The 14,625-nt window shown below is 49.0% G+C and overlaps 2 protein-coding genes across 12 annotated transcripts in view; one reads left to right on the top strand and one right to left on the bottom strand.

Annotated features, from left to right (window-relative positions):
• The window catches only part of THTPA (thiamine triphosphatase), a 45,784-nt gene that overhangs the window by 18,864 nt on the left and 12,295 nt on the right, over nt 1–14,625 (top strand). For 3 of the 6 annotated variants that reach the window (XM_004456357.5, XM_058293706.2, XM_058293705.2), the window contains one exon: nt 8,043–8,117. The gene's annotated coding sequence lies outside the window, so the exon portion shown is untranslated. Of the gene's footprint in view, nt 1–4,618; nt 4,998–6,780; nt 6,831–8,042; nt 8,118–14,625 lie in introns of all 6 variants that reach the window. The other 3 variants (XM_058293703.2, XM_058293704.2, XM_071214011.1) reach the window with 2 other exon arrangements.
• The window catches only part of ZFHX2 (zinc finger homeobox 2), a 28,787-nt gene that overhangs the window by 10,719 nt on the left and 3,443 nt on the right, over nt 1–14,625 (bottom strand). For 5 of the 6 annotated variants that reach the window (XM_058293698.2, XM_012524373.3, XM_058293697.2 and 2 more), the window contains exons 2-3: nt 963–3,052; nt 225–742 (exon numbers count right to left, since the gene is read on the bottom strand). In XM_058293698.2, the coding sequence (XP_058149681.1) occupies nt 225–742; nt 963–3,003 (2,559 nt within the window). In that variant the 5' untranslated portion in view covers nt 3,004–3,052. Of the gene's footprint in view, nt 1–224; nt 743–962; nt 3,053–14,141; nt 14,216–14,625 lie in introns of those variants that run through there. The other variant, XM_058293696.2, reaches the window with a different exon arrangement.

Raw genomic sequence — 14,625 nt, 5'->3', positions numbered from 1 at the left:
AAATTAGAAGTTTTACTCCTTCAGCATCCACTGTGCATTGGTCTCTTTTTCCACATCTGTCTCCATATAGTTTATTATTTGGTATATACTTCCCTTTTTCTTCATTTCTGCCACCCTGGATTTTTCTGTCACTTCCCCACTTTGCATCCCTTCCCTCAATCCCTACTCCCTTAGGCTCTGCACCAGGCCCTTTAAATCCCAGTGCTTCCCAGCCCCACCCTCACCTTATAGACTTGGTTGTTTTCTTCATGGGCTGCACCCCGGGCATGCAGCTGCATCTTCTCCTTGCTGTTGGACTCAAAGTCGCAGATGTTGCAGCGTAGGTGCAGAGGGGAGACTGACCCATAAGGAGCCCCATCTCCCAGGGACATTGGGGAGGGGGTGCTCATGGCCCCACCCCCCTCCCGCAGGTGGGCTGCCAGCTGATACTTCTGGGCATGTTTGTCAGTCTTGAGGTGGAGTTGGAAGTTGGCCTTGAGCTGGGTCCCATAGCAGCAGAGCTTGCAGCGGTGGGTGTCACCGGCCACCTCCTTCCATTCGGCTTCTGGGAGGCTTCTGCCCACACTGCAGTGGTAGAGCAGCAGCTCCAGGCTGTCTGTGCTGAAGGTCTGGCACACAAGGCAGCGGAACACCTTCAGGGATGGGCTGTCATCTGGGGGTGGTGAGGTGGGCAGGCCATCGGGCGAGGAGCCCAGGAGCTGACTAGGAGGCAGGTGGGCATCCGGGGAGAGGCTGCCGGGGGCTAGGGGACAGAGACAGATTGGTGGCCCAAAGAAGAAACGTGGCAGGATCGGTTTGCTCTGTGGGAATGTGGGGAGGTGGGTTAACGAGGAGGACCATGCTCAGAGGGAGTTATGATGACCTAAGTGGGGAGCTGGCTGTCAGGAGAAAGCAGGGAATAGAGGGTGGCCCTGGAGAGGGGAGGAGGAGGGGTATGAGGAGCAGTGCCCAGGGAGCCTTACCAGGTGTGGGGAACTTGCCGGCAGGTGCTGTAAGGTGGTGATAACCGTTGATAAGCAGCTGGGCTTCCAGGGGCTTGTCTGGCCTCAGCCCGGCACCAGGCAAGGGAGCCTGAGGCTGCCCTAGGGCCTGGGGCCCGAAGTACTGGAAGAGCTCAGGGGGGTTGGTGGGAGCAGCCCCTGGTGGGGGAGGGGCACCAGGCCCCACCAGCCCAGGGGGCAGGCCCAGTGGCAGCCCCTGGTGCAGCATTAGGACATTCTGCATGTGCTTCTCGGAGGTCATATGGATGCGCAGGTTGCGGGAGATGTTTGTCTCGTAGCTGCACACCTTGCACTGCCAGGACGATTTGGTCTTGGGCTCTTTGTCCCCAGTGGAGGGTGGAAGTGAGGCCTCTGGGGGACTGCCCTGCCCCCCGGGCCCCGCCTGGAAGCCCTGCAGGTTGGCCAGGTGCTTGTCAGACTGCATGTGGATGCTGAGGTTGCCCTTGGTGGTAGTGGAGTAGTTGCAGACATCGCAGCGGTAGGGCTTGTAGCCACAGTTGTAACTCTCTCCTCGGGCCAGGCGGGGATGGGCTCCTCCAGCACTGCAGTAGCTGCAGTGACTGTTGCTCTCAGGGTGCTTCTCCCGCATGTGCACATCCAGGGTCTGCTGGTATTTGTAGTGCCAGTTGCACTTGGGACACTTGAGTGTCTTGCAGGAGTTACGTGAGTGTAGCAGAGACATGTGGCTGGATAGGCTGAGGCCCTGGAAGGCTGCAGGGGCCGGGGTGTAGTCATCAGCCAGGCGGTAGGGCTGTGGTGGGTCACTGGGGTCTTCAGGGGAGCCTACCAGGGTGGGGAGAGTGCCCCCCTCCTTGGAGGTGGGTGAGCTTTGGTTGAGTGGGGGGCAGAGCCCTCCATCCTCTTCTTGCCCCTCAGGGAACCAATCTGGCCCTGCCTCACCTGCTGCCATTGGCGATTCTTTGGCTTGGGTTGGGCTGGGGTCCCAGGTGGTTAGGGTTGTGGGTGGGGAGGGTGGGCTGAGGGTCATGACTTCTTCAGGGGGCAGGACAAGGACCTGGACTTCTGCCTCAGGGGGGCCATCCTCGGTCTGGGCTACATTCACCTCCATATTTACTGTGCTGCTACTGTCAGGGAGTTTTTCAAAAGGGGGATAAGCAGGGGCTTTTGGTTCTAGAAAGCTCATGAGGGCCACAGAGCCCTCGCCCCCCTCCTGGAGCACGGCTGGGCTGCCCAGCAGGCCCTGGTGTTGAGCAGGAGTTAACGTTACCCCATGAGACTGTGTGTGGCCCATAAAGGCCCGGGGCCTGCTGAAACCCAGGCGGCACAGGAGGCAGAGCCAGAACAGTGACCTGTGCCCTCCCTGACTGCTCCCCATGGGCCCATCTTTGGAATCTCCGGATGGATTTGGAGCCAGCTGGTAGCTCCAGAAGGCTCCATCCCTTCCCTCACAGGTGGCCGGAGGTGGCACTGAGGTATCATGGGACAGAATTTGGTCAGAAGAGCTAAAGCCTTGGATTGGGTCAAAGCCATGTTGGATGTGAAGGGCAGTGAGGTGTGCGAGGGGTGGGTGGGCCAAGAGGGGCAGGCTAGGCTCTTCCTTGATGCCTGCCTCACCCCAGGGGAAGCCCTTTGGTAACAGGAGTTCACTGCCACCTGGCAGGGACAGCTTGGCCACTAGGTAAGCCTCGCCACCAGTGAAGACTAAGTGGTTGCTTAGATCCATGGGAGGGAGCCCTTCTTCCTCCTCCCATTCCTTGTCCTCTTCCACCCCCAGATCCTTTGGTGGGAAGAGACCACAGCCAGGCTCTTCTTGGGGTTCCCCTATCTCCTTTGGTGGGATGAGACCACAGCCTGACTCCAGGGACTGTCCCCCTGGCTCTGAGGGCCTCATGTTCTCAGGGCTGAAGGAGGCAGCAGGGGGATCTTTGGTGACAGGATCAGGGGGGTTGCCAGAGGAGGAGATGTCCGGAGGCGGGGACGGGGCATCTTGCCCAGGGGAGGGGATGGTGCTAGCAGTGCCGGGTGAGCTAAGGGTGGCCATGGTAGACGGAGGAGTGCTGGGGGTTCATTTCAGCGTGACAGCTGGTACCCTGCAGGGGAAACATGAAAAGAGCAGTGCTGTCAGGTTGCAGGGGAGACAAACAACTAGGCATTCAAATCTCTGGCCACTCCAGCCCTATCCTCTTTCCTGAACACCTGACTCACACACCCATTTGCCAACTTGACAGCTTCACTTAATGTCTAGCAGGCTTCAGAACTTAACATATCCAAAATCAGAACTCTTTATTTCTCCCTTGAATTTGCTCCTCCCTATCTTTCTGTCCCAAAAATTGGCACCACTGTTTACCCAATTGCTTAGGCTACAAACCTAAAATGTCCCTTTTGCCCTCACCCCATAACTAATTCAGGAGCAACCTCTAAAACATGTGTCAAATTCCTCCACTCCTCTCCATCTCTACTTATACCATCCTGATCCAAGCCATTGTTATTTCTTTCCTGAACTAATACAAGAGTCTCCAAATTGGCCTCCTGCTTCCACTACTGTTCCCTGACAATCTATTCTCCATCCAGCAATCAGAATGATCTTTTATCTAATTCTCAATTACAAAAAAAAAAAGCTTAACATATAAAAATAGGGCAAATAGTAAAAAGAAGTCCTATGTGTTCATCACCCATCTTGAATTCGTATTGTTTCATCTCTATCCTTACCTACTTCCCCTCTTCCCTATATTGTTTTGAAGCAAATGTCAGGCATCTTTTAAAAATGTAAATCGTACACTTTTCTGCTTGAAATTTATCAATGATTTCTCACTGCACTATGAATAAAATCCAAACATTCCCTGATCTACAGATGGTCCTATCTGATCTACTCCTGCCTACCTTCGAGGGCATCTTCATTACTCTCCACCCTGCCTCACCAGCAGCCTCCAGCCCACTGGCTTTTCTGCTGTTCAAACACACGGAGTTCATTCCCACCTTCCAGCCTTTGCCCAAGCTGTTTCCTCAGTCTGGAATGTTCTTCCCCAAATCTCTGGATTGTTGGCTGCTTGTCATTCAGGTCTCTGCTTAAATAAATATCACCTCCAACTGGCCTTCCCTTTCACCAGAGCTAAAAGGGCCCCAAGGCGGGCGGGACAGTTACTTTCTTCATCGATATGGCAACTGCATGATATTTCCTGGATGAAATTATTTATTTATTATCCCCTTCTAGAAGGCAAGTTCTAGGAGAGCAGCATCTTAGTCTGATTTATTTATTGCTCTGTCATTAGCACTTAGAATGATGCCTGCCACACACTTGATAAATGTCTGCTGAATGAAGGAACTATGAAAAGACCCTAAGATTTTCCATGCCCTGAAGAGGTAAATTCTTTGAACTCAAAATCTTCTTGCCAGGAATAGGCCAAAACTGATTTTCACTGGTATGTGGGCTGTGTTGCTCTCTGATGCCTTCCAGATCCATCTCTGGTTACAAGCCATATGGAATAGGTAGGAGCGTCCCTGGACAGTTGAATGACAACAGCTTATATGTGATTAGCTTCCTTCCCATCAAAGAGATAAAATAATAACATTATTATTAATAGCTATTATAGTACACATACCATGGTCCTGGTACCATGCTACACACTTTACATTAATTATCTCATTTAATCTTACAGCCTTATTTTACAGATGAGGAAACAGAGGTTGAGTAACGTACTGCTGATCACACAGCTGCACGGTGGTGAAACTACAGAAGGACTGGCTGAGCACTCATGACAGAGCTGTACCTCAAAGCTCTGTGGAGCTGGATTGTCCCTCAGACATGGTATAGGCAAAATGAGCCCCCAAAAGACTAGAAATCAGGATTCCTGGACTGCCTTCAGCTGACTAGAAGCACCAAGGCTCCCACACTGCTCCCAATAGCCTAATCTAGAGCCTCCCCTCAAATTCAATATCCCACATCCCACCATCCCATATTTCTCCCAGCGTTCCAGCTACATTCTCTCCAGTTCTGAATAGCAGTGGATCTCTAATGACTGAACCCGCAGAAATCAGGTGTGAATGCTTTGGGAAAGCTGAAGAGGGTGGTGAGGGATATAACCTTTCTCCTAAGCCTCACCTCCAGATTATTTAGGGTGGGATCTTGATCTGCCCCTGCCTGGCCTGTATCCCCCATTCCAGCTTCCCTTCTGCTCCTGGGGTGCTAGCCAGGCGTGAAGTCAGAGCCATTAAGGAGATCCTAGTGGGGCTGGATTAGCATGCTAATAAAAATGCAAATCAGCACCTGGGAAAGGAAAGGGGATGGCTAGGGTGGAGGGGATGGAGAAGAATGGGGAGGCAGGGGAACAGGGGTAGTTAGAGAACCCAAAGGGAAGTGAAGGAATTGGATGGAGGAAAGCTTATTCCTAGATAAGTAGAGAGCAGAAGCCCTAAAGTTCTGGGAGAAAGATATTCCCCCTAGGGAGCGTAGAATCCTTCAAAGGGGAAGTGGGTACCACTGCTCCACCTGGTGGGAAGAACTGAGGACTGGGCAAAAGGGACCTCTCTTCAGCCCTGTAGATGAAGGCTGAACTTGAGGGCAGGTGCTCTCTCCCCACTAGCCCAAGCAATTGGGTCGGCGCTGCCTCCTTCAGTTGCTCCTCCTCCTTGGCTCCCAACTCTCAAGAACTCTAGAGGAAAACTTCAAAGGAGGGCTAGGTAGAACCAAGCCCCAAATCCTGCAGTACCTTCCAGATTCTCTCTCCAAAGCGTCTACTTTCCAGGACTGGTAAAAGACCCATCTGATTCCCAGCTAGAAACCAAAGGAACAAAGCTTTTGGCCAGCTTGTGGGTGTGACCGAGGTTGGGGTGAGGGTAGGTCTGCAGCTGTTTAAAATTGCAAATCTCTTCCTCACCTCCCAACCTACCCATCCTCCTCTCCAGGAAAGAATTTCAATTGCAAATTTATCTCTGCCTTAGTGCATCCCCCCCCTTCACCCCACTGCCACCAATTCCCCCTCCCCCTTTCCTCTTTGCGGTGCTTCTCCCATCACCTACTATTTATTGCAAACCTTTAGCTGCAGCAATTATTTTTTCGCTTTTTTCCTCCTTCCATTTCCCTCCTCCTCAATTTTTGTCTTCCTTCCCTCTCTGAATCTGTCACTTTCTTTGCCCTTCCTCCCTTCAATGCCATTTTCATTTCTTTCCGGAGATGATGCAGAAACAGATGACAGGCTTAAAGTCCTGCTCCCCCCACCCCCCAGGACAGGATTCTTGTTGTCCCTCAGATTCATTACCATTCCTCCTTTTAGTTCCTGGCTTTACTTAGGAGCATCTTCTCTCCCTTGGGGTGCACCTTAGACATGAGTAAAGGGAGAAGGGGACCCCTGCCCCCACAAAGGCCCTGACACTCCCACCACTAGAGGAGGTGAGGAGGAAGAAGGCAATTTTAGGAGTAGAGTGGGGTTGGGGACACAGAAGGAAAGACCTGGGTAGAGGCCAGGGCTGGGGGCCTAAGAGAAGGAGAAGGGGTTGGGGGATTCAGAGAAGGCAGTGGCGGCAGTGTGATTAGAGAGGAGATTGATGTGAAGGGGCGCCACAGACGGCAGAGAGAGTCAATAAAACGAGAGGATCACATTAGAGGCGACAGAGAGAGCTTTAAATTACACGGCGGCTGCTGCCACCGAGGGGGCTGGGGGGGGGGGGAAGGAGGCCTGGAGCCAAGGGAGGTGGAGAGCTCTAAGGGTGTAGCTATCCCCTCAGATGAATCTTCCAGCTCCAAAAGGGCCCTCAGTCTCGAAAGCTCCTTTGCTTCCCCTTCATTCCAACCCCCTTCCCTAATGCTCTGTTACTTTGCAAGGTTGAGAAGAGGAAAAGGGGGAAGATGGAAAGAAAGCTATGGAGAAATAGGTGAGAGATTTTTTGGTACTGCCCTCTTCCTCCAGCCAGACCTGGATCTCTAATTATTCCTAAAGATGATAAGGTAAAGATGGAAGTTCTGCTTTCCTCAGCTAGAGAGCTCTTGTCATACAAATGAGTCATAATTATGAAACTACAAATATTCTCCCATGGGAGATGGGCAGAAAGGTACCCCGTAAATAGCTGGACAAGAATTCATAACTCTTGAAGCACACTCCCTGTTTAGGGGCCAGAGTGTACTTAGAACAGGAAGAAACTGGGGAGCATGGAGGCACCAAGACATTCACTAGGACCCAGAAAGAGATGTCATGAGGTAGAGAGAAAAACTGAGATGTCAAGTTGCGAGAAAGACTGAGATGTCATGTTGCAGAAACAGGGGTGGAAAGCTGGAAATGCAGACTCTGAGGCCAAGCAAGACAAGGGAAACAACAGTGAGACCTGAAAATCTAGAGAATTACAAGAGTCCAAAGGGGCAAGGGGAAAGAAAGGACCCCCAAAAAATGAGACCTGAAGAAGGATAGAATTCTTTCCCTCACTGAGGAGGGGCCAGATGTGGATTGAGATTAGCTGGTAGAACCTGAGGCAAAACCAGCACCAGCAAGACCAGGGCTCCCCTGAGGCCCAGTCCTCCTGCCACCTCCTGCAGGCTAGGAGAAACAAAGAAACACTACTGCGCCCTAGTGGTCATAGAAGGGACATCACGAAGGACCGAAGGCCTTGTGGGGGACAAATTGGCTCTTTCCTCCCTGCTTCCCCTTCGAAAAAACAATCCCCCTCCCTCCTTTTCTCCAAACCCAAAGTCACAGCAAAGGCTGCCAGAGGGCATCATCCCTGAGCATCATCCGGTTTGCTGAAAATTTGCATACAATGATTTTCACCTCAGAGCCTTCTAAACATTTTTGCCTTTCACTTTTCTAATTGTCCCATCTACCTTCTTTCCCGTACTCCCAAATATTAGGCCCTTTTCTTTCCTCTGAAATTCTTGCCTAAGGCACTGTTCTCCTCCCCACTCACTTTGCCGTGGTCTTTCTCCCCATTTTGTCTCAACCTGCGGCTTTCAAGAGGTGGCAACCTGGGAGAGAATGGGAAGAGATACAGAAAGGATGGAGTGTGTGTGTGCCCCTACTCAAGGGGGATTGTTTGTATAAACAGCAAACAGATTCTAACTAATGAATGCTTTGTTGTTGTTTTTGTTGTTTTCAGGCATTGGAAGAACATGGGCTTTGATTCATGTAGACCCAGAGTCTGGCTCCACCACTCACTAGCTGTATACCCATGGTAAGTTACTTACTGCACCTCAGTTTCCTTATCTGTAAAAATGGGAATGAAACCTCCCTTACTGGGGTGTTGTGAAGATGACAACAGGTGATGTAATGTGTAAAAAGTGTACATACTAGGTGTTCACTGAGGTTCTTTTCTTCTCTCTTGGCTCTTTCCTCCAATAGGGCACACAGGCTGGTAACTCTTTCTGCCTTGCCCCTTCCTTGGCTGGGACTCATTCTCTAATTTCCGCTCTTTCAATAGAGGGCAGACTTGATTTAAATCTAGTCTACCTAGCAGGGAGTTCTTAACTCATTTGGCCCTGATTGCTAGGCCTAGAGAAAACCCTATCCCAGAGCAGAGAATGGACACTGCCCAGACTCACACTTGGACTGAGCACAGAAACAACTGAGTCAAAACTATTATGTCCTCTCTCTGCCTTTAAAGCTATTGTTTTCTGTCTCTAAATCTCATCTCCGATACTTAAAAGAAAGCAAAAGAAAAAAACCCACAAAAAAACAAAAACAAAAACACCCATTTATACTATTCTTCAATTTTTATTCTACCTATCTCTCCTACAAATATGGAGAGAGTGCTTACTTTGTGCAAATTTTGCTCAAAAGAGACAATGAGTATGGCAGGGAAAGAGTACTTATGGAGATAGACAGACACTGGGGAGGAAGAGTGTCATAGAGGGCAAAAAAAGAGATATCCACAAGGCAAAGAAGAGGGAAAAAGGGAGGGACAGGTACAGGAGCAAGGAGAGGGCAAAGAAGCTAGACCTTGATCTGCATATGAAAATATTTCATCTCATCAAGGCTACCCAGCTCTGGCACCACTCAGCAGGTGGCCTGTCCCCAGTGAGAGGGATGAAGCAAGAAGGTTGTGTATTATACCTTACAATAGGTGGGAGGGAACTGTGTCAGGAGAAAAGGAGACAGAAGAAGAAGGTGGTGGGTAGGGAGTAGGCAGGGGTAGAAGACCACAACCAGCATATTGCACATACATTCACATTTGCATGGATTTGTGGCGTGTGCTGCAGGGTGTGTACTGCTGGTGGGGTGGTGTCCCAGTGAGGAGACTCTGCCCATGTAGCTTCCTCGGAAGACTCTGTTAGGACAGCTGTGTGGAGTTGTTCTGTTGCATGGATTTATGCAATCATGAATAGAAGTATTTTGTGGGTGCACTGGAGAGATTTGACAAAGGTCTCATGTTCTACATATCTCGATTTTAGACAAACACACGAAGCCAGCTCTGAACCCTTCTTCCATAAGAGTACTAGGGAGTGAGGGGACAGGGAGTTGTACCCTTGAATTCAGATTCAGGATCACATCTAATCCTAGCATGGGGCAACCTCTGTAGAAGACCTTTGCTATCCCTGAGCTTGGAAGAAATCATACGCAATTCTTCTATAATAGTTCAGAAGGATACTATTGTCAGTGACTGTATATAACAAATCTTTGTGGTTTCTTTGATTCTGTGTGAACCTATGTGATGTAATGACTCCATTTAAATATTACATCAGCACAACTAATAATAGTAATAATAATAGCTACCATCTTTTGAATGCTTACCATGTGCAGAACCCTCTGCAAATATCACATCACCTAATGGCTCACAACAATCTGACAAGACAGGTACAGCTCTTCATCCCCATTTTACAAATGTGGAAATGGACTTAGAATGGTAAAATAATTTTTAAAGTCTCCCACTTAGAAAGAAGTAGAGTTGAGATTGGAACTTAGGTAGCCTGAATCTAGTGTCTTTGTTTGTTCTTGGGGTAATTTGTAAGATTCTGGACTGTGGCTGGTTTGCTTTTTTTTTTTTAAAGGAGGTACCAGGGATTGAACCCGGGATCTCATACATGTGAAGCAGGTACTCAGACTGCTGGTCTGCAATTAGAATGAGGTCTTTGAGTTTGAGTGTGCTACTCTGTCTCTATAGTGTCACTTTGAGTATATGTACTGTCATGCTCCTCCTAGAACTTGAAGGTGCTAGATGGGTCTCTCCCAGATAGTTTGTTTCTTAGTATAAGATGGGCCAGATGTGTATTGCCACATGAAAACCAAAGACTGAAAGATTGCTGGCAGCCAGCCCCAGAATGCTACAGGCTTCAGGGAGAAAACATCATTTTGCTGATGCCTCAAACTTGAATTTGCCTAGCCTTAAATCTGTGACCCAATAAATTCCCACTGGTTAAGTCAAAAAAGGAAAAGAAAAAAAGGCCGGAACAAAACCCATGCTTTGTGCACCTCCAGGGGGCGCCATTCACACTGCAGTCTCTGCAGTGGTCTCCGCCGTCCATTCTGTAGGGGTGTGTGTGTGTGTGTGTGAGTGAGGAGGCGGGAGAGGGAGACAGAGGGAGAGGACAAGCATGCATAGGAAGGGTTTTTTGATGACGTGTGTGCCCATTTGTGATAATGTCTCTTAAAGTTGAAAGTCTACACAAATATATCCATATTAGCATATGAACTTCATCAGATTGGCAGTAGGGTATTATTTTTAAAATATAGCTTTTAGAGTCAGATAGACCTGGAATCACATTCTAGTTCAATTCCCTAATATGTAAATGACTGCAGGTGGGTCACTTAAATTCTCTAAGCCTCAGTTTCTTTATCTTTAGAATGGGGAATAGTATCCTCAGGGAGCTGTCAATTGAAATGATTGATATTAAGATTGGCACATTGTACACTTACAATAAATAAACGGGAAGGATAATTACTCCTCCATGTGCCTTATTTCCTGAGTTGGGGTGCATGTGTATGCTTATTGCTTTTTGATTGCCTGTGTCTGTGATTGAGGGCCCAGGTGTCACCTTATCACGGTGCTTCTTTTGGATTGGTGATGGTGCTCATTCTTGGGCCACTGGCTGGGTTTCCCTGAGGCCCTCTGTTTACACCTGTGAGGGCCCTGGACTTCCTGTTCGGCAGCAGGGTGTCCTGTGTGGGTGCATTGCTGTGTGCCCATATGTGCTCATTGGCCTGGCTGGTGTGGGTGTGTTTGGGGTGGTGGTAATTACTGGGATGGCCCAGCCCTAATGAGTGTGATCTCGTTACACTCTCGCCGCCTCTAATGGAGCTAACCTCATTTCACAGCCATTAGAGATGGAGATGAGGCCCCGCCCACTGGCCCGACAGCTGCAGCTTTTTCATCCTTGGCCACGTTCTTTTCCTCTGGCTCACTGTTTCCCTGTTCTACCTCTCCTTCTTCCACCTTTTTTTCTGCTCCTCCTTCCAGGTTTCCTTCTGTTTCCATTGTTCTTTTCTTTATCTGTTGTCTTGCTTCTCTCTCTTTCCTTGTCTTTTCATATCTCCCTTCTCTCTCCCCTCGGCCATTCCTGTGTACTCTCCCTTCTACTTCTTCATGTCTATTTGTCCTCCAAATCTCCATCTCTCTCCTCTTTTCTGCACCCCCTCCCCTCCCCCACACATTGCCCAGTCTGGCCAAAGGACAAATCTCAAGGGGAAACCAGCAAAGACAAACAAGGAGCAGTGACTTCATTATCGTTGTTAATTTGCCACTTCAGTTCCTCCCACAAGGGTCTAAGCCAGCATGGCTTGAACTCAGGACTGTCGTGGAGGCTGAGACACAGCCTGGCTTTTCTGTCTGCAGCTTCTCATACAAACCATTCTTCCTCCCTCCTCAGCTGCCTGCCATTTCCCTGCAGGGGGCCAGGCTCCCTGTTTCCTCTCCAATTTCTTTTTTAGTCCTTACTGCCTATAGCCCTATTTCATTTAATTTGTGGCCGTTTCTCTGGGTTCTCTCCCATCCCTAAAGTCACATTTTTTTTTTGTTTGTTTGTTTTTTACCTTTGCCTCCCTCTATCTCTGTCAGACTCAGTCTGTATCCTCTTCTCCCCACTCCTCCCATTCCAATCTATTCCAAACCTCTTTCTTGCCTTTCCTGATTTTCTCTTTTCCTAATCTAATGTGCTTCTTTTCCTAAAGCACCAGGAACAATTTGTCTCTAAGTTTTGGAAACCACATAGACTGAAAAAGCTGGAGAATGGAAGAAGAAAGGCATTTGGGCCTCAAGGGGGAGATGGCTGGGTAGAAAAGGGAATTGACTGTGATGGAGGAGATGGCATGCCAAAAGGACACAGGAAGTGGCAAAATCTAGACTCAGACACCCAAGACCCAAGACACATTTGGGCCCCAGAGGAAAAGGAAGACAGAGCCAGAGGGCCTTGGGCTTGAGACCAGAGGCAGGGGGTCATTGATAAAACAAGGAATGAAAAATTTAAGGATGAAAATGTTGACCCCACCAGATTCTCAGGAAACATTCCACCCTCCCATCCCACTCTCTGCCTTCTTTCACTGTGAAGCCAAATGACTGACAGTTGACTCTTGACCTTTAGCCCAATCCCAACCGTAAAGGAAGAGGCTGAGGTAGTTGGCTGTGACTGGAGAAGGCACTAGGGAAACGTCCACACGTGAAATAAAATTTTCTGCCTCACATTCATCCTGCCCCACCGATTTTGCATACATTCTTGACAGGATCAGGCACTACAGACATACCCTTTCCTCCCTGCTGGGAGCTCTTGCACAATCATGTCCTCCTAATCGTGCAGACCACCATGCATGTATTGTTCCAGTGGACGGCCCTGCTATGCCACCATCTACTGTGAATCCCAAGGCTAGAGACTTAGCTTCAAGGTAATCCCATATAACTGCCCAAAGAGAGGAGGACTCCTAATCTCTCTGTTCTCTCATTTGACCCTCTCCAGGCAAATATAAGCAGTCAAAAATAGACTTTGAAAACAATTTTTGAGGGATGCTGAGTGGTCTCAGAATTAGAAAAAGATGTCTTCCTACAGGTATACGCAGCCCACATGCCAGTGGCACCACTTGCTGACAGGAGAGCAGGTGGGCCTCAGCCCTATCACCACTTAACTAGGCACCCTGAACAACGAGAGGGCCTAGGCTCTGGACCAGTTTCTACATGAAGGGATGCCAGTGGGGATTACCTCAGAGTGCTGGAAGGTATCTCAAAATCTTTGACCCCTGTCTCACCAGCTTGTGAGGGAGGAGGGGGTGGACAGTACTCTGGGGCTTTCCCCAGAGAGGCAAGGGGCTCTGGGAAAGTGGGTGGTGGGCTGACTTGAGCTCAGTATGAGAAGCCAGAGAAGAAAGATGGAAAAATCAATGAAATGAGTTTCTAACGGTGAGGTAAAGGACTGCCGTGTCGACAGCCTGTCGCCTGCTGCAAAATATGAGCTGCCCAAGTCCATGGCGGCAGCTGACAGTGCATCCAGCTGCCACTGTTCTCCCTTTAGGCCCCATCCCGCTAGCACCTTCTCTAGCTGACCTGGCCTTTCTCATTATAGCCAGACCCTCCCCTAGGTCCCTCTGCTCTTTCCTCCATGTCTTCTTTCCCAGATTTCTCAACCCTTTCAGGGATTTTTGGCTTTTCACATAGATCTGACTATATAATCCTGGATTTGGTTCATCTTTCTCCTTGATGACCTCTGTATATTTAGACCTCTCTCACTGCAGATTTCACGCAGAGTTGTGGTGAGCTCTGCATCTCTTGCCTCCCCTCTTCTCCTAGATACCTCTGGGATCATTGAACAACAGGCAGTCTACCATCTAGGCCATCGCCCACAGGCAGGCTTCCTTACCTCAAAGTCTGGGCAGCAGTAACTTGCCTCCCTCTGACTTTTGGCCCAGTAGATAAAATGTTGACTTCCTTGTAATTACTGGGGTATGGAGAGCATGTTTAGGATGGGCCTGGTATTGATTTTTCAACTCTTATTTGTGACCAGTGTATATATGGGTATGACCGGTTCAATTGTGGTTTCATGACTGAGAATGGGATAGGGATGCTACTTCCAACTCAAATCTGTCAACTCTCTCTCTTTGGAAACAATTCTCAACCTTTTCTGGAAACCTCCTTTCTCTACCCTCCTCCGCATCTTCCCCAAGACTGTTCATTCATGTTTTCCTCCTATTATCTCTTCAAATACTGTCTTAGATCAGCCCCGAGAGTCAGCCCTGGCAGCCTCCAAGAGTGCCCCCAACCCAGAGTCTCTCCTCTCCCTACCTCAGATCTCACTGTCACTGGGTTAACTCCAGCCCTTTCCTCTAGTTTCTGATTTCCCAGCCTGTCCATTTAAGCAAACTTAGACCTAGAGAGAAGAAAGAGAAAAAGGTGGGCAACTCTTTTCCTATTAATTCAACATTTAATCAATAGATATTTATTAAGCATCTTCTATGTGACAGACACTGTACTAGATGCCGGGAAACAACCGTAAACCAGACAGGCTCCGTTCATAGGGCCATCATGACTTGCCCTGGATCTCTCACCCACCAGCTTAATCTCTCCAACTCCAAGTCTCTTTTTTCCTTTATAGCCAAATGCCATTGTATCCTCCAGCACTTCAGAACCCTTCCCTTTTCTCTATCCCTGCATCAGTTTATACTCCCAAACAGCTCTGATCCCCTCTTCTGCATTTCCAGTTTTAGCCTCCATTCCTAAACCCAGGCCAGATTCATCTTACCTCCTCAATAACCCTCCTCCCTGTTCA

This window comes from Dasypus novemcinctus, chromosome 3 (genome assembly GCF_030445035.2).
Source record: "Dasypus novemcinctus isolate mDasNov1 chromosome 3, mDasNov1.1.hap2, whole genome shotgun sequence".
Classification (NCBI taxonomy): domain Eukaryota; kingdom Metazoa; phylum Chordata; class Mammalia; order Cingulata; family Dasypodidae; genus Dasypus; species Dasypus novemcinctus.
The sequence above is the reverse complement of the archived record's forward strand: the minus strand, read 5'-3'. Positions and strand labels throughout refer to the sequence as shown.